Below are 16,192 nucleotides of genomic sequence, written 5' to 3'. Positions count from 1 at the left end.
CTGTCTTCGTGTGTGTGTGTGTGTGTGTGTGTGTGTGTGTGTGTGTGTGTGTGTGTGTGTGTGTGTGTGTGTGAGAATTTGTACCATTAGACTAATAGTATGCGTGTTAGGAACAGGCTTTTCCCACCCACTGCTATTGTCCATTAAGGTTGACCAGATGAAGAGTGAACAATAGCTTCTCTGTGGGGGCCAGTGTATGAAAGAGTAAAAGTGAGGATGAGGCTAAAGATACGTACTTTTTGTAAAAGGCTGGCAAACAAGATCACGCAAACAAGATCACACATCCACGCGCGGGCACACACAAACACAACCTCCCTGTTGAGAGTGATTAGGAGTGCTGCTGTGAACAATAGATAGAGTCAATAAAGGACCTCAGAGACGTCCGACTACAAGAGCAAGGTCTCTTTCCCCCTGCTCCCTCCACCACCTCTACCTCGGTTCACACTCCCATTTTTTTTCTCCTTCACACTCTTTTGCCTCGTTTACACTTTCAGCTCTTTTGGTGTGGCATCCTTTCTCTGTCAAACAAGACCGCTCTTCCTCCCCGACTTTCCAAACTATTTCATTTCTCATATCTTTCCCAGCTTTCTCCATAAACCTCTCATTTTCTTCTTGTTTCTCGTTGTTTCTCTACCTCCCCCTCACATATACTTTGTCTCCTTTGTGACGCTCCTGTCTTTTGTGAAATGGGCGGACGGGCTGAGCTGACAGAGGCTGACACGATGGAGCGCCATGGCAAACTGAAATCCATCCTGTCAGTTTAGAATCAGTGTCACTCATTTTACAAGGTTAAAGATAGCTTTGCCTAATGTGCTGTCAGATACAAACAAGCACGTACACCACATAGGCCTTGCCACACATAATCACAACCCACATATGCGTATGCTATAACTCTGGCACGCACAAGTACAAACACACACTCACACATGCCTGCTCTGCACTCCAGGCGACTGCCACATTAATTCACCTGCCTACATATAAAATGGCATATTTGTACATTAGTTGTGGATCTTATAGATTGTGTGTTTATACTTTGTGGGGACATAAATGTATTTACACCATCATATTGTGGGGACCAACTTCCCATTTGGGAACCATAAACAAGTCCCAATAATAACTAGGGCACAATTCGGAGGTGAAGACATGGTTTGCGAGCAGGTTTAGTTTAAGTTTAGGGAAGGGAAGCAGTTAAGCAAATAGCAGCTATGGTTAGTTTCAGGAGAAGCCTTCAGATAAAAAAATTAAGTCAATTTAATGTCCTCTAAAATGATTTAAACACAACTGTGTGGGTGTATGTGCATGTGCAAACCCCTTTACAGCCCTATCACCCCCGTGACAGACACAGTGCCACAGAAATGTCTTGGGGTGCCTCGCCCAATGTCTTGACAATAGTCTCAGTGTGTGTGAGTGACAGAGAGTGGCTCGGGGACACAGAGGGGGCGTTATACTGGGTAGACGACACGCACGAAGATGTACAGGCACACACACACGTGCACACACGCACATTAAAGAGAGAAGACAGTGAACTCTTTCTCTCCCTCTGCACTATTTCTCATTCCCTCTCTCCCTGACGCAGAGAGACTCAATCATTCTCGCACTCTGTCTCCTTTGACGCATAGGAGAAACAAAATAACTGCTCCCTCACTCTCTCCTCTTTTTTTCTTTGTGTGTGTGCGTGCGTGTACAAACGCAGACTGTATAATTAATACGGCTTTCATTTTCTTTCAGCTATGAAGTATGCTTTTGGTATGCAAACAGACTTCTTGCATGCGAGTGTGTGATAACGTGTGTGAGTCTGCGCGTGCATGTGCGCGCGCGTGTGTGTTCGATACACCAGAGACCAAGTGCAAAGTTGGGCCATTGAGCGGTCGGAGAAGGAAGAAGGAGAGTTAATTAGAAAGCAGGGGAGACTCCAAAGCGTCCCTATCGATAACCTCACACCACACTTCAAGCGTATATATGTACATTGGCTTTTGCAATCCCCTTTGAAAATTATAGTTCGGCATTAGGGTTAAGAAATGGCTCCCGTGAAGTCATATTCAGCAGAGCCTTTTACTCAGAAGTCTGCCTGATTATTATGCGACTCGTGGCATTAAAAAATGTTGAAAAGTGCAAATTATTCTGCAGCTAATGCAGTAAAAATAGTTTAGATGCTGTTTGTCTGCAGCATAAAACGACAGGTATAGATTGCACTTTTAAGGTGTCAGTAAGGAACCTCATTAGGGTTCATTTTGGGTGTATGAGGATTTGTGTATGGTATATTAAAATATAACCATCTATATAACATCTGTCACATTTTCTTTATGTTCTGATTCAGTGCTTCTGTTTTCAGGCTTCAGGGCTTAACTGTGGATTATTTTCACAACTCATTAATAATTTAGTCTCATTAGCCCAATAGGCTGACAGAAATTGCCATTTGTAACCAACCAAGAGTCCAGACTACATATTCAGTATGCTGGCATAGAAGATTCTGAAATCCAACCTGTTTTCATCCCTAAAAGTTACATAAATTTTTAAATACTGAAACTGTTGCAGTCTACGGCTCTTGTACGGTGTCCATCTGCAGAGGAAGCTATGTGTTTTTAGAAAGCATTGATCTTTCAAGCTTTCTTTTAAGCCACGAGACAACAATCCAATTACTCTTTAAAGCTTATTCAAGGAAGAAATGTATTTTTCAGCCCATTAGGGGGATTTAATCCGCTTAGTTTATCTGAAAACTAATTTTCACAAGACAGCAACGAGACCTCTAATGTACACAATATTTCAGCAACTTAAGCACTATATATATTGAAAACTTTGAGCTTAAGTGGAGCACTTTGTAGATGCAAATACATTCACTGATCTCTACATGGGTTCAGACATGATATGCGCATTTGGATTCCTCACAGTCCAGATCTCATATTCTACACAAATCCCCATACGGGAATAAGAAATGAATTATTTAACCATTCATAATGATCATGCCATGTAAGAGTAACACCACTTTGTAAAAGTCACACAGAGACACTTTCTTGCAGGAGCGACTTATTAATCAGATTTAAAAAAAACATTTTTTTTTAATATTCAGTTAGTTAACAATTTTAAATTCAATGTTTGATCATCCACAGCTACACTGTTACTGCTGCTGCTGTTGCCTTTTGGTTGAGATCTACTAAAGATCTACTGCAAACATGGTGAGCACGTTTAACATCTGTCTTTTAGAGAATTCAGAGAAAAAAAAGGGGGGAAAAGAAAAAGAGTAACAACAAAAAAAAACCTTCAGAGCATGTTAAGGTGAAATCGTTGATTCAACATATTTTTGACAGAAGACTCCCTGCAAAGGCTCTGCAGGATTTAAAAGGGCCGCTGTCAGCAAAGGCCGGCATTAGAAAACACTCTCACACATCAAATTCTAATCAAAGCCTGGTCTTTTTAACAGCATGAAAGCTTTTATGTTAACACGACACCACGACCAAAGCTTTATTCACGCTTTTAAAAAGAGACTGACCCAAGCATGTGTGTGTGCCTGCACCTGACAATACACCATATCTGTGTCAACACACTCTACCCTTGCTTCTCATCTTACCGGTGATACCGTGTGTGACTCCCCTAACCATGAATAAATTGTCTGTGATCCGCGCTTACAAAGTGTACACCTGTGTGTGTCTTTGTATGGATGCAGGTAGGGATGTGTATATTTTCCAAGCTGTCTCAAGTTGTCGGCTCGGATGTGAGCATTCTTTTATCCAGCCAATTAGAGGTTGCCATTTCATCCCATGGAAACCTGTTTGGGGCCTAATTGGAAGACGTATTTGCATGACTTTGATTTCAGTTTCTTAGTGCGCTTGTTTTAAAGCTTCTGTGTGCATATGCGGATGTGAGTAATTTTCAGTAAAAGTGAGGGGTTTTTTTTGCTTTTACCCCCTTTTTCCTCAAGTGCTGTTAGTTGCCATCTTCATATTAGTGCTGCATTTGTGAAACAAGAGGAGAACCTCTTAAATAATCTATGTCTGATTTGTACCTGTGCACTGTTGACCCATTAAGAACGAGCTTTATGGTAATGCCTTGCTATTACTGTGCTATATCAGGAGAAAGTCTTTGACTTTAAGTGTAGTTTGATTCATCACGTTCACTGTGTTTTGGCTCTAAGTGTCTGTATGTGAACATAAATCATGTTAGTTTATGCGTATGGAGGTAGTTCTTCCTTTCCAAAGTCCAAGGGAACAAGAGTGTGTGATTATACAGCCTGTGTGAAAATGTGTGTCTGTCAAGCAGGTCAACCTGTTTTAACATCTCTGTTTGAAGACACTGGCTATTTCTTAGGGCTTGGGTCAGCTAGATCTTTTGGTCTGTGTGTAAGTGTAAGTGTGTCTGCACATTTACGTGGGTGTCTCTCTTCTAGTTTATTTCTGACATGAACAGGCAAGTGGGACTCTACAAGGATCGAACACGCACACATAGCGTGTACGCTCACACATGCACTGGGAGAGGTTTGGGTCAGTGGTATAATATGGAGAAATGCTGCAGGCAGAGGCATGCCCACTCAGATTTATGTAACTTTTTCATTAGGGCAGGTAGAAAGCTCTCATCTCTTTCCCTCTCCCTGTCTCTCCCTCTCTCCCTGACACGCACACACACACACACACACACACACACACACACACACACACACACACACACACACACACACACACACACACACACACACCAAAATAGCCTGGAGAGTCTGAGCTGGCTTTCCTCTCAAAGTGAACCTCCTTCCCTCCTCTCTTCTTCTACTTCTAACCCTAGACCCATACACCTCATTTCTATCTTTTTCAGTCCATCTCCTCCTTCCCTGTACTCCCCCCATCAGCTTTCCACCCCTAGGCAATACCTAAGAATGCATTTTCATTTTGTAGCTTCACATCTCCCTCCACCACTCACTGAAGCATTGCCTGTTCTCCCACTCACCTTATTTCTCTTCATCCACCTACCCAAATCTCCTACAACCACCCCACACCGCCACCACTATACCCCCCCCCCCCCCCCCAAAGTTAGTGGTACTAACCAGGAATTTCTTTTCTACTCTTTCATTTATTCTCCTCCTCTTCTACAGTCTTCATCTCGATCTTCCGATTTATCTATCTTCCACCAACAATTCTAAACAGATGGCTACACGTAGCCTGGAGCAAAAACATTGGCTTTGGACTACAGCGCTACCAGGGCCAGTCTTTTGCACTCACGCAAGATCTAATAAGCTGATATCCGGCGAGAAATGTGCTCTGATTCGCCAGTGGCAAAAATGCATAAACCATATTGCACAGTGCAGATATTCACACCTTAGGCTTGTTCCTTGGTAGCATGCTTAATTTTATCCAACCCCCCCAAAAATGAAAAGCAAAGATTAAAGCTGATTTTAACTACGGTCTAAAAACAGACGAAAAAGAGGGAGCAGGAAATGGAGAGGGTTGTTAAGAGTCATTTGTAAAATTTAAAGAAACTATTAAGTGTTATAAAAAAAGAAAGTTTGGAACCATTAAAAACACGTTTTAAAAAAGATGGATCCAGATGGAGAGTGATGAAAAGAGATGAAACCACTTAGGGAGAACAAAGAGATCAATCAAGAGAAAGACAGACGGAGGAAGATGTAATTGTGCGTGTGTGAGTGTGTGGAGGGGGCGGGGGGTAAAGTCAGACATTGGGGATGGAAGATTGGAAAGAGACACTTTTTTTAATTGGACGACTTACACAGCGCTGAGTTCTAAAGCAAATATCTCAGGCGCCTGCTCTGTACAATAAAATAATAAGTGTTTATAAGCACATTCCAGTGAGTAGATTTTTGCCACCTTGGTTTTGTAAGTTTGTACATTGAAGCTTAGATCTGTTACCATCACTTTTGAGAGTATGTACTGTCTTTTTTTAAGACTCATAATTAGACATATATCTTTATATTCCAATACTTTAACTCTGAGCATTCACCTCCTTTGCTTTAAGCCTGATTGTGATTTAAGAATAAAAGCGCTTTTTCTTTATGTGTGTTTGCAGACCTGTCATTGGATAGGTGTTTGATGATTCGTAAGTTGTTTCCTCTGTAGATGTCATGAGTTCAAAACTCAGTTTCAGCATCTTTTAACGAAAGCATGCTGATATTGTGTCAGTCCATTCTACATAATAAAATCAGTCCGTCCACCGAGCTGTCACCTGGAACATCGACTGGCAACGCTAAACCAATTTTAATCAAGTTGACTCACCCTAGATTGATTCAGTTTGAGTTTATCCAATCTGACTTGATTCCACACAATCTGAATTATTCAATTTAGCTGCGCTGTGCGCAGTCCAGTTCAGTTCAATTCAAAATCCATTCAAGCCAATTTAATTCGGCTCAACTCAATACCACTTAATGCACTGAAGATTCTTTTGTGTAGGTGGATAAAACCAGTCATAGGGCTACTAAGCTGTCTCGAATCCCTGTCTAGTGTGAGAAAGAGTGCTTTTGTTTAGCAATATTGGGTAAAATTGCTCAACCCACAGACAACCATTAAGGTAATGCTGGAAGGCAGATGAGCTGAATGCCGAGCTGTACAATGCGGAGCAGAGTCTTCAAGACGCAAATAAAAGGAAGCATCGCAGTGAGGGGCTTGCTATGTAGGTCTTTGTGTGTGCTCAAATGTGTGTCTGTGTCAGGGAGTTAAGAGAGAGTGTTTGTGAGCCTCCGCAGATGTGTGTGATTCTTGGAGGCAGAGTGTGCCCGGGCTTGTGAATGTGATTCCGATCCAGAGGGAATGGAAGAAGAAACTGATGTAAGAGATGGAAAACTTTCCTATCCACTTGTGTGTCATCATATTCTTATCAGACTTCATTTGCTTGCAGTGAAAAAGTGTGTATGCATAAGGATCTGGGAGGGTGTGTAATTATGTGCTATTATGTACACACAAAAGTGTTTCGGTGGGCACGTCTGTGTGTGTTAAAATCATAATTTTGACAGTGCCTGCCACATGTATCCCTGCTTCAGCTTGCCTGCGTGAGTGCATGTATCTGCTGGAAAGACATTCCCACATTCTTGCCATTTCCACAGAGAAGTTGAAACAAAAGCTGAAGGGAGGAGTTGTTAACACGGTAACATTATCAGCTGAACACCCTGTCTGTATTATCTTGTGTGGTAAACAGCTGAGACAGACAAGGGACTTCTAATCACATTCCAGCTCTGGTTGACCTTGATGTGTAAGGAAACAGACAATTTGTCTCCTTTTGCCTCCTGCAACCTCCCTCCCTCTGATTCTCTCCTTCCTTTGTCTTTCTCTGGCTGCACTTAGGCTGCCACACATGGAAGTGCACATGCTGTCTTTGTGGCTTTAATTCAATGAATCCTAAAAATAATCTCAACCTTTAGCATCGCCTGTTGCCCTTTACTTTTTACATTCACATTCTTATCTTGAGTCAAAGCGTTTTGAAGAGTATGGGCGACCAAAACATCACTTTAAAAACCTCATCTTCATCCCACTGAGGACATTTGGACTGCACCTTGTCTACGCTGGCTACATTGTGAAAGCAGCATGCCAGCCCAGCAGCAGTAGCAGCTGCAGTTCTCAATCATTTTGTGTTCAGTTGGAGCGCCGCTGTGCAATCTGAAAAGTTTCGGCAGCAGTCACGGCCCAATACACTCTACATAGTCCCGGAGAAAATAGCAGAAAAACAGGTGTGAAATGGCAGCTTCGAAATGAGACCAAAACAGTTCTTGTGCAGATGCAGCCTGCAGTGCTTTCACATTTACCATTTTTCAGGAATTTGAAACCAAATCTGGTCCTCAAGCTAAGGCTTTTCCCCTGTATTACAGAGTTATATCTGTGGAAGTGAGTGCAATGCAGCTGAAGATTTGTTTGGTCAGATTCAGTCTATGAGCTTAGTTTCTTTCAGTTAAATTTATATCAATGTAGCTGTTCTAACAACAGAGGAGTTCAAACAGATGGATAGCTCAAAACCTGTGATTGTAGATATGTCTATACTGTGTACAGTACTACACTGTAAACATGGAAATAAATAAATAAAAACATGAATAAAAAAGTAAAGGATTATTTTGTCCAGTGATCTTAAAAAACATGACAAAAACATTTATGAGTCATTTATAAATCTGATCGTTGCCTATATTTAAAATATAAATGTTGAATGAAATGATTTAACTAACAAACTATTATTCTTTCAATTTCAGCTGATGCTTCTAAATCTTAAATCGAAGGTGCGATGAAGATGCTTTTGTACTTCCATTCAACTGTGGCTCTTCATGCCAAGAGCCCACAAAGTACTGCTGAATGGCAGGTCGACAAAACTGTCAATAAAAGGGAAATTCGTGTTTCTCGATGTTTACAAATGTCAGTTTGTTTGTGAGTTTTAATAATGGACCTTCAGTGCACTTTCAGACGCAGACTATTTATGTTCGTACAATCTCGATCAAGCGGAAAATCAATGTTTACAGGGTAAGCAAGTGTTCTAAATCTACAGCCAAGCACCTAAGAAGGGATAGTGCGATGGTCAACCCTTTCTTAGTCTCCTTCCATCATTTAAACCTCTCTCACTCTGTCTCATTTCATTCAGTCTGGCTCATGTTTCCTCTCTCAAGTCCACTGCCTCTAACCCCAGCACCTCCCCTCCCCTCGTGCTTTGCTGCCAGGTCAGCAGATCAGTTTCAGTCTGGCTCAATGGGTGATCCCCACTTTGGTTACCTTGTCCTTCTCACCTCCCACTTACCTCCACCTCCTCATCTCCCATCTACTCGCCCCTTGAGCATATGGCTGGCTGAGTGGCCTGAACTCGTCGTGACTTTAATAAATACCTCAGTGTGCTGGTATCATCATGACAAGGGTCACGGGATGGTTACAGTGTGCGCATTCGTGTGTGTAACAAAGCAACAGGGAGGGGACAGTGTGTGGTTGTGTGTTTCTGTTTGTTTCTGGATGACAGTACCTTCACCTCTACGACCCAAATGCACGCTGCATGTTATCACAGGGGGCGTATGTGCGGATGCATTCATGTGGCATGCATGAATCTGAGTCTGTGACAGAGGCTCATCATATTTAATCCTGGAGGGATTTTGCTGAAATGAAAAGCTGCTTTTCAATTTTATAATCCAGTAGACCTAATCTCTCCACCCGCACCCGTCCATACAGTCCAATTAGATGGACAAGACTGGCCGGATGAGTCCTGTTCACCACAAACTCCCCTTCACCTGACCTTGCTGTGCCAATACAAGTGCCCCGTGTTGTGAGAGTCCAGCAGTGACCTTCACCAAGTGTTGCAGAAATGTGCAGTGCGCAAAAAACTGCACCGTCGACCCACCTGTTTCCACTGCAGTCTTGGCCTTGTTAACAGGACATTGATTGGACTTGGACTGAATGTGTGTGCATGGGTTTAAGATGATGTGTGACTGGTTCGATTCAGCCTTTGTGGCACCGAGCGCTCACCCGCCCCCGCACACCCGCTGGGTTCAGCAAGAGAGAAAGTGCACACTACAGTAAAAGAAGTCGCACTAGTGAAAATGCTGAGTCGATTTATTCTCGGAGGTCAGTGTGGCGCATGGAAGATGCAAGGGTACCAGCGACGGGGTGTTTAGATTTATAGCCTGGCATATGGCAAAGAAAGTTGGAGACTGATGGAAAGGAAGAGGGAGTGAGAGTTAAAAGGGGAGAAAAGTGAACAAGTGAAAAGTTCAAAGCGCTCTTTCAGATTAAGTTACACTCTGCAAAAAGGATGAAAACCAAAGATAACTGGAAAAATAACTGTTAAGTTTGATAAGCTTTAATTGTGGGTGACTGAGGACAACAGACAGGAGGAACCTTGTTGTGATGAATTGTGCATTTTTTTTGTGTGTGTGGTGGAGTTAAAGGGTGGAACAAGGCCACTTTGCCCATATTGACTGCAGTGCCATGTGACTGCTGTGATCATTAATGTGTCCTGATGCCAACGGGTATCCTGATGACCCACATCTCAGCAGTCCACTCTCAGTCTCTGGCTGCCACCCAAACCAGGCCTCTCTCTTTCTCTCGCTCTCTTGTCTTCTATCTTTACTCCCCGCTTTCCATGCCTCTCTTTTCTTGGAGAAACATACTCCTATCGTCTTTCTTAGAATTTGTCCACTGCAGGTGTAAAAGTGAAGTTGCAAGGAGCAGAGGTGGAGAGGGTAAACAAAACTAAATACCTGGGCTCAACCAACCTCCACAGCACTGGACAGCATGTAAGAGAGGTGAAGGGGAGAGTGCAGGCAGGGTGGAGTGGGTGGAGATAAGTGTCAGGGATGATTTGTGACTGAAAGATAGTAGCAAGAGTGAAAAGGGAAGGTGTTAGTGAGAGCTGCTATGATATATGGTTTGGAGACTGATGAAACGACAGGAGGCCAAACTGGAGGTGAAGAGTTGAAGATGTTATGGTGTGACCAGGATGGACAAGGTTAGAAATGAGTATATCAGGGGGATAGCACGGGTTGATCAATTTACAGACAAAGTCTGAGGCTGAGATGCTCTCGACATGTGCAGAGAAGGGATAGTAGGTATGTTGGGGAAAGGATGTTGAAAATGGAGCTCCTGAGCAGAAGGAAAAGAGGAAAAAGACAGACAACATTCATGGATATAGTGGAAATTAAGGGGGTCGGCGTGACAGAGGAGGATGTTAGAGACAGGGTGAGATGGAGGCAGTTGATCAACTGTGGTGAGCAAGAAGAAGAAGTTTGGTATTGAACCTCTATAATTTTTCTATTACTGTTAGAGACACACACCCCCGACCCCCAACACAAACACACACGGACACACACACTTCTTGTAGAATTTAGTTAAATAGCTAATCATTTAGACCACATTTCTGTTTTTTTCACCATTTTGTCCCTCACCATTTCCATTCGTATACAGATATCTTTCCCACTCTCTCTCTCCCTACTCCTCAGTGGACAATTTACATAAAAACAACCAACACTATTAACTGAGCTGTCTTGTGATCTTGTTTCCTCTTTGATGCAATCTTGCACTTTATTCATGAGCATCCAAGTTGGTCTGATGATGTGCTGACTTCAAATGAACAGCTTTTAATATTTTCACTGACCCAGTAAAGTAGCTTTAAAATGCAGAAGTTCTGCCCCATCTCGTTTACTCCATCTTCTTCCCCCTCCTAACCTTCTGTAATTCTCACCCACTCCTGATCTAATTCTATTCCAATTTCTGTTGGCATCGCAAATCCTACATCTGGCACATGCACACCACCTATTACTCCCGGAGTCTATCTCTCACTTGCACTCATGTATAAAATGCATATGCCTTCATGGAATAAGCACTACTGCAAGCAAAGTGACAGGCACCCACAAACAAAAACCTGCTCATGTCGCTAAACTGTTTGAGTTAACAAATTTTGACATGTAAGCGAAACCAAGTCACGCATGAGCTCCCAAAATCTTAGCCAGCACACACACACACACACACTGTGTATGAAACCAATGGGTGTTGGAAATTTTGGGGGTCAGCTTGGGTGGGGAGGGGGCAAACCTCACTGCAGAATGGGAGTTAATTACCACATCCGATCAATAATTCATTACTCTGTCAGTTTGTGTGTCTGTGTGAGTCTCTCTCTGCTCTGGCATGTTTTGAGTGCACATAAGCATGAACACCAAACTCTCCCAGTAAGCATTTTCTTTCCCTGGGAATGGCAGATTAAGAGGATTGAATCCGTAATGGATTAACCTCTGCAGTTTGTGTGCGTATGCATATGTGTGAGTGTTCCTGTGTGTGTGTGTGTGTGTGTGCACGTGCACTGAGCGGGATCAGAGAGCCCATGTATGAACTGATTAGCCTAAGAAGCTGCTCTCCTTCCCTTTTAATGACCACATCAGCACTTTTCTCACCACGTGGAGGATAAATGTAGACTTGTCTGTCAAGGAAATGAGAAGCCCGCCTCTTTAAGAAGGGTTAGCTGCCGTGATGATAGATAGTGACTGTGTCTGTGTATTTGTAAATGTGTATACATGTGTAGGTGGAGGGGTGAGTGACCATCTCTATGGTGCATTTATTTATCAGCAGGAATTCAGCTTTTAACTGCAGCGCCTGGATTGAAAACCAAAGCCATTGCATCCATTAACTATATGACTGATATTGTTTATGGGATAAACATATATATAAATGGAAGAAAGATAACAGCTTGACAAGGGAAACAGAAACACAAAATGACCAATTACCCTGCTGGAAGCAACTATTCACCCACACCCCTCTCTGTTTTCACTCCGACTGATCTCCTCAGGGGTTCATACACACGGTGTCACATACACACACGTGTGCGCGCGCACATATACACACAATCATGCACATTCACGTACTCTTTGGCTACAGTGTGAGCTTGATGTATGTGCCCTGTAGTAGATCTTGCTAAACAGAGGGCCGATGTTTGACATGGAGCGCACGCGTCTGACAGCAGGCTACCGCCACACTGCTCATAGGCTTAGTATGCTGACACAGACACAAAAAAGTGCGTAAGCATACACACACACACACACACTGACAGCTATTTTGTGGAGATAAAATGGTGTTTAGACATCAGCGACAGGGTTTGCAGTACAGTATGTCAGCAGATGTGTGAATAAGAAGACATGAAGCCTGGGATGAAAAGGAGGAGATCAGGAGCCACACAGCGGACAAAGAGACAAAGAGACAGAAAGAGCTGAGTTTTTTAAGACAGAGTTGTAAAGAGGGACCAGTCAAAAGAATATTCAACATCCAGTGCGCCTACCTGTTTGCTGTACTTGTTTCCAGTCTGGCAGCCATACTCTGAGCACTGGTCAGATCCCAGGGACATGGCATCTGCATTGCCACTGCCTCCACTACTGCTGCTGCTGGAACCAGCACTTCCCACACACCCACCACTGCCTACAAAGGTGTTAGAGGGAGGCAGCTCCTGGACTGCCTGGTGCTTCTTTCCCTCTGCTGGAGGTGAGTGAGGCTGAAGATTCACTGCGGGGAGGGGCGAGCTGGATTTGTAGTGCCGGGCCAGATCTGGGCTTGACTGATGCCTCCTACCACCGCCCATCCGCGGGCTTCCAGGGTCACCATCCACAGCACAGTAACGAGCTGCCAGGCGCTCACTAGCACTGCTCAGATCCTCTTCATCATCATCATTGGCATGGCGACGCAGTCCGTTGACTGTGACTATACCACTGTAGAGGGCTCTGTCTGACTTTCCTCCTCCAGGTCCATTCCCACTGCTTCCACTGCGCTTGTCCCTACGAGGCTTGCGTCCACGATCTGATCCCCCACCACGGCCAACCTGTGGCTGCGCCCCCGTGGGACCAAAGAAATCTTCCTCTGGCTCCTTCTTGCCGGCCTCATAGCCATTCTTACCCTGAGCACCACACTGCCGAGCTGTGACTACCAGAAGAATAACCAAGATGACTGCTGCGGCTCCTGCCAGGACACCAATTGCTACACTGAGGCGCTGCTTGCCTAACGCACGCTCGCTGTCTGGGTCCCCTGCAATGTCTAGTGACAGCGGAGCCATCAGGCTTCGGGCCACCTGGGGAGAAAGGGAATAGGGGGAAAGATAAGATGCAAATGCAGAGTAAAGAAGGAAAAGGAATGCAGAGACAAACCATCAATAAAAAGTTTAGAGCAGCAACTGTAAAAAGATGACACAGTGGGGGTGAGCCACAGAGAAACATCAAACAGCATCGTCATCTTAATTACACTGTGTTTTAGTGTGAGAGCTTCCCATTATTCCCAGACACATAGGGTGTCACTAAATATATAATTGCTCTTGCTTCCCAGTTGCAGCATTTCAAATTGTGCCTCCAATTCTTCACTTGTGATCTCGCATCTTCTGCAGTAGTAGAGAAAAAATCTGGGATTATACTGTTTAAAGCTGATTAAAAGAATAAAATGAAACTTTAGACATTGAGCTCATGGGCAGTTAGGAATGGGAAAAGTAGGAGAAACAGTCAGTAAATGTGAAAATAAATTCAAGAGACATTATGAATACACCCTCTGAATGCAAACTCATCTACTGTCTCATCAATGAACAATGTCCCTATTGTAAATGAAAGCGTAGGCATGGATTTGTTAAGGATTTGGTATCACAATTTTTGCACTGCGAATTGGACAGTTAGACAAATAAGGAGGCCACTGTAAATATGTGAGCTCTGTGGAATTGTCTTTAGAGCCATTTTTTCCCCCACATTTTAAGGTCTCAAGTTTGTTCTGTTTAGCATAATGGTTTTGTTACAAGGTAAATCCACGCTAATCCATTTCAATATACAGCATATTGCACATATTTTGTCTCTGGGCTTAAGATAGATCTAACAATTATCTTCCTTTATGAACACATATACAGGATTGAAGCTCAGACATGCTCTGAGCTTGTACACTAATAAAAGGATCATTATAAGAAAGTGGGTTATGCTGAAACACAAACACAGCCATTAGTGGATATGGAGCCTTGCTCGACAGGAGACAATGAGGCTGTGGTGTTCTGGTCTGCACAGCCCTGCTGATAATATGGGGTAGACTCATGAATTTAAATACGACTAATCAATACAAACCAGCTTTGTAGGCAGAATCATTATTTAGATGCACTACAAGTTTAGACAGATATGAGCACAGTGATATCTATTTATGCACCTACACATGCCCGCAGAGAGTGTAAGCTGTTAGCGAGACAACTCATTCAGCAATCCCGACACCTTGTCACAGAGCTCATACGACAATTTCTTTGACCCATCTAGACAAAAAACTACTGACTCATGTAATTCCTGCTGCCTGCTGCTTAAGAATGTTAGATAATAAAGTATGCAAGGATGGATGGGAGAAAAAGAAGTTAAATATGAGCCCTCGTGGCTTCAGATGGCTCAATAAAAAAAAAATATGGTATAACCTGCAGTGTTAGTAATACTGCAGAAAATTCTGCTCATACAGCTGCACTGTGTAACTTGCTCATTATACTACAAAAGGCATATGAGGCTTACTTATACAGAGGCATTCTTTTTGTTATCCATGAGCTGAGAATAAGCCTGGCAGTGTTGTAGTTCGTTGTTTTATCCCCATCTATCAGGGTTAAGTTTCATTGTTTTTCACTGAGTTGTGTTGGTTCTATTCCATTATTCTGCTTCCACTGCAGAGGGCCTCTCTGCCAGGCTCCGCTCTCCCATCAGCCCCACTGTTCTTTTGCCTGCAGTATTCCTTTCCATTCTCATTCTACTGGGCGTCTCTGGCATAGCGCATCCCCTGCACTGTCTGCTGTATTGTGTGTGCAGAACAAAGAGAACATTGCGATGGTGTGTCATATGTACAGATACCACTATGTGATGGTGCAGCCGCCGAGTCTCTGTGTGTTTGAGTGAGCACACAGGCACATGTGACGGCAAAAAACACGAAATGGTGCAAGGTGTATGCTTGTGAATCATCTCCTCTCTCTCTCTCTGTGTGTGTGTGTGTGTGTGTGTGTGTGTGTGTGTGTGTGTGTGTGTGTGTGTGTGTGTGTGTGTGTGTGTGTGTGTGTGTGTGCGTGAGTGAGTGAGTGTGCATGTGAGAAGATGAGACAGCCCATGTATTGTCATCCAAGTGTAGATATGCATGCTGTATGCAGGTATGGGTACAGCATACCTGCACAAGAACATTAGATGCCCCAAGTGTTGAGCGATATAAGCTGCCAACTCTACCCCTACATTTGAATTCAACCTTGTGACGCATCCCAAAATCCCAGAGGAATCTTCCATTCTGCTGCATGAGCTTTATTCTAGCTGGACCTAACATTAGCATCTATCTGTTCTACTCTCCAAGGATTCAGTTATCAGCATGTCACTGCAGATACTGATGCATCCAGACAAGGAGTCCACACAACTAGCCGATACTTGAAAAGTACTCATTCCCGGTTGGGGGCTCAATAAATTCACACCACAGAATAGCAACACTTTTAAAAATCTTACATTTTTAAGATGAAAAAATATATATTCATATATATATAGATGAACTGAGATAATATACAATTGGTCAAAATGTGTAAGTGGACGTCATAGTAGATCACACTTTTGATGTACCTTAAGGGGTCCCAAATGACAGCAATGTCTAAAATCTCACAACTAAATTCTTTCTTCTTCTACCTCAAACTCTGCAGAATGATATTCCAGATAATTATCCAACATGTGGCTCTCCCAGTAATGTTGGATAGAAAAGACTGGGGTAATTTTCTGCCGCGGTGCTACTGCAGCAGCAGCAGCCGT

The 16,192-nt window shown here is 43.3% G+C and overlaps 1 protein-coding gene across 1 annotated transcript in view; it reads right to left on the bottom strand.

Moving 5' to 3' along the window:
- The window catches only part of pcdh7a (protocadherin 7a), a 41,483-nt gene that overhangs the window by 15,918 nt on the left and 9,373 nt on the right, over positions 1 to 16,192 (bottom strand). The window contains exon 4 of the mRNA XM_026170852.2: positions 12,715 to 13,494. Within this exon, the coding sequence (XP_026026637.2) occupies positions 12,715 to 13,494 (780 nt within the window). The remainder of the gene's footprint in view (positions 1 to 12,714; positions 13,495 to 16,192) is intronic.

This window comes from Astatotilapia calliptera, chromosome 6 (assembly GCF_964374335.1).
Source record: "Astatotilapia calliptera chromosome 6, fAstCal68.1, whole genome shotgun sequence".
Lineage (NCBI taxonomy): Eukaryota > Metazoa > Chordata > Actinopteri > Cichliformes > Cichlidae > Astatotilapia > Astatotilapia calliptera.
This window is presented reverse-complemented; position numbering and strand designations above follow the sequence as displayed.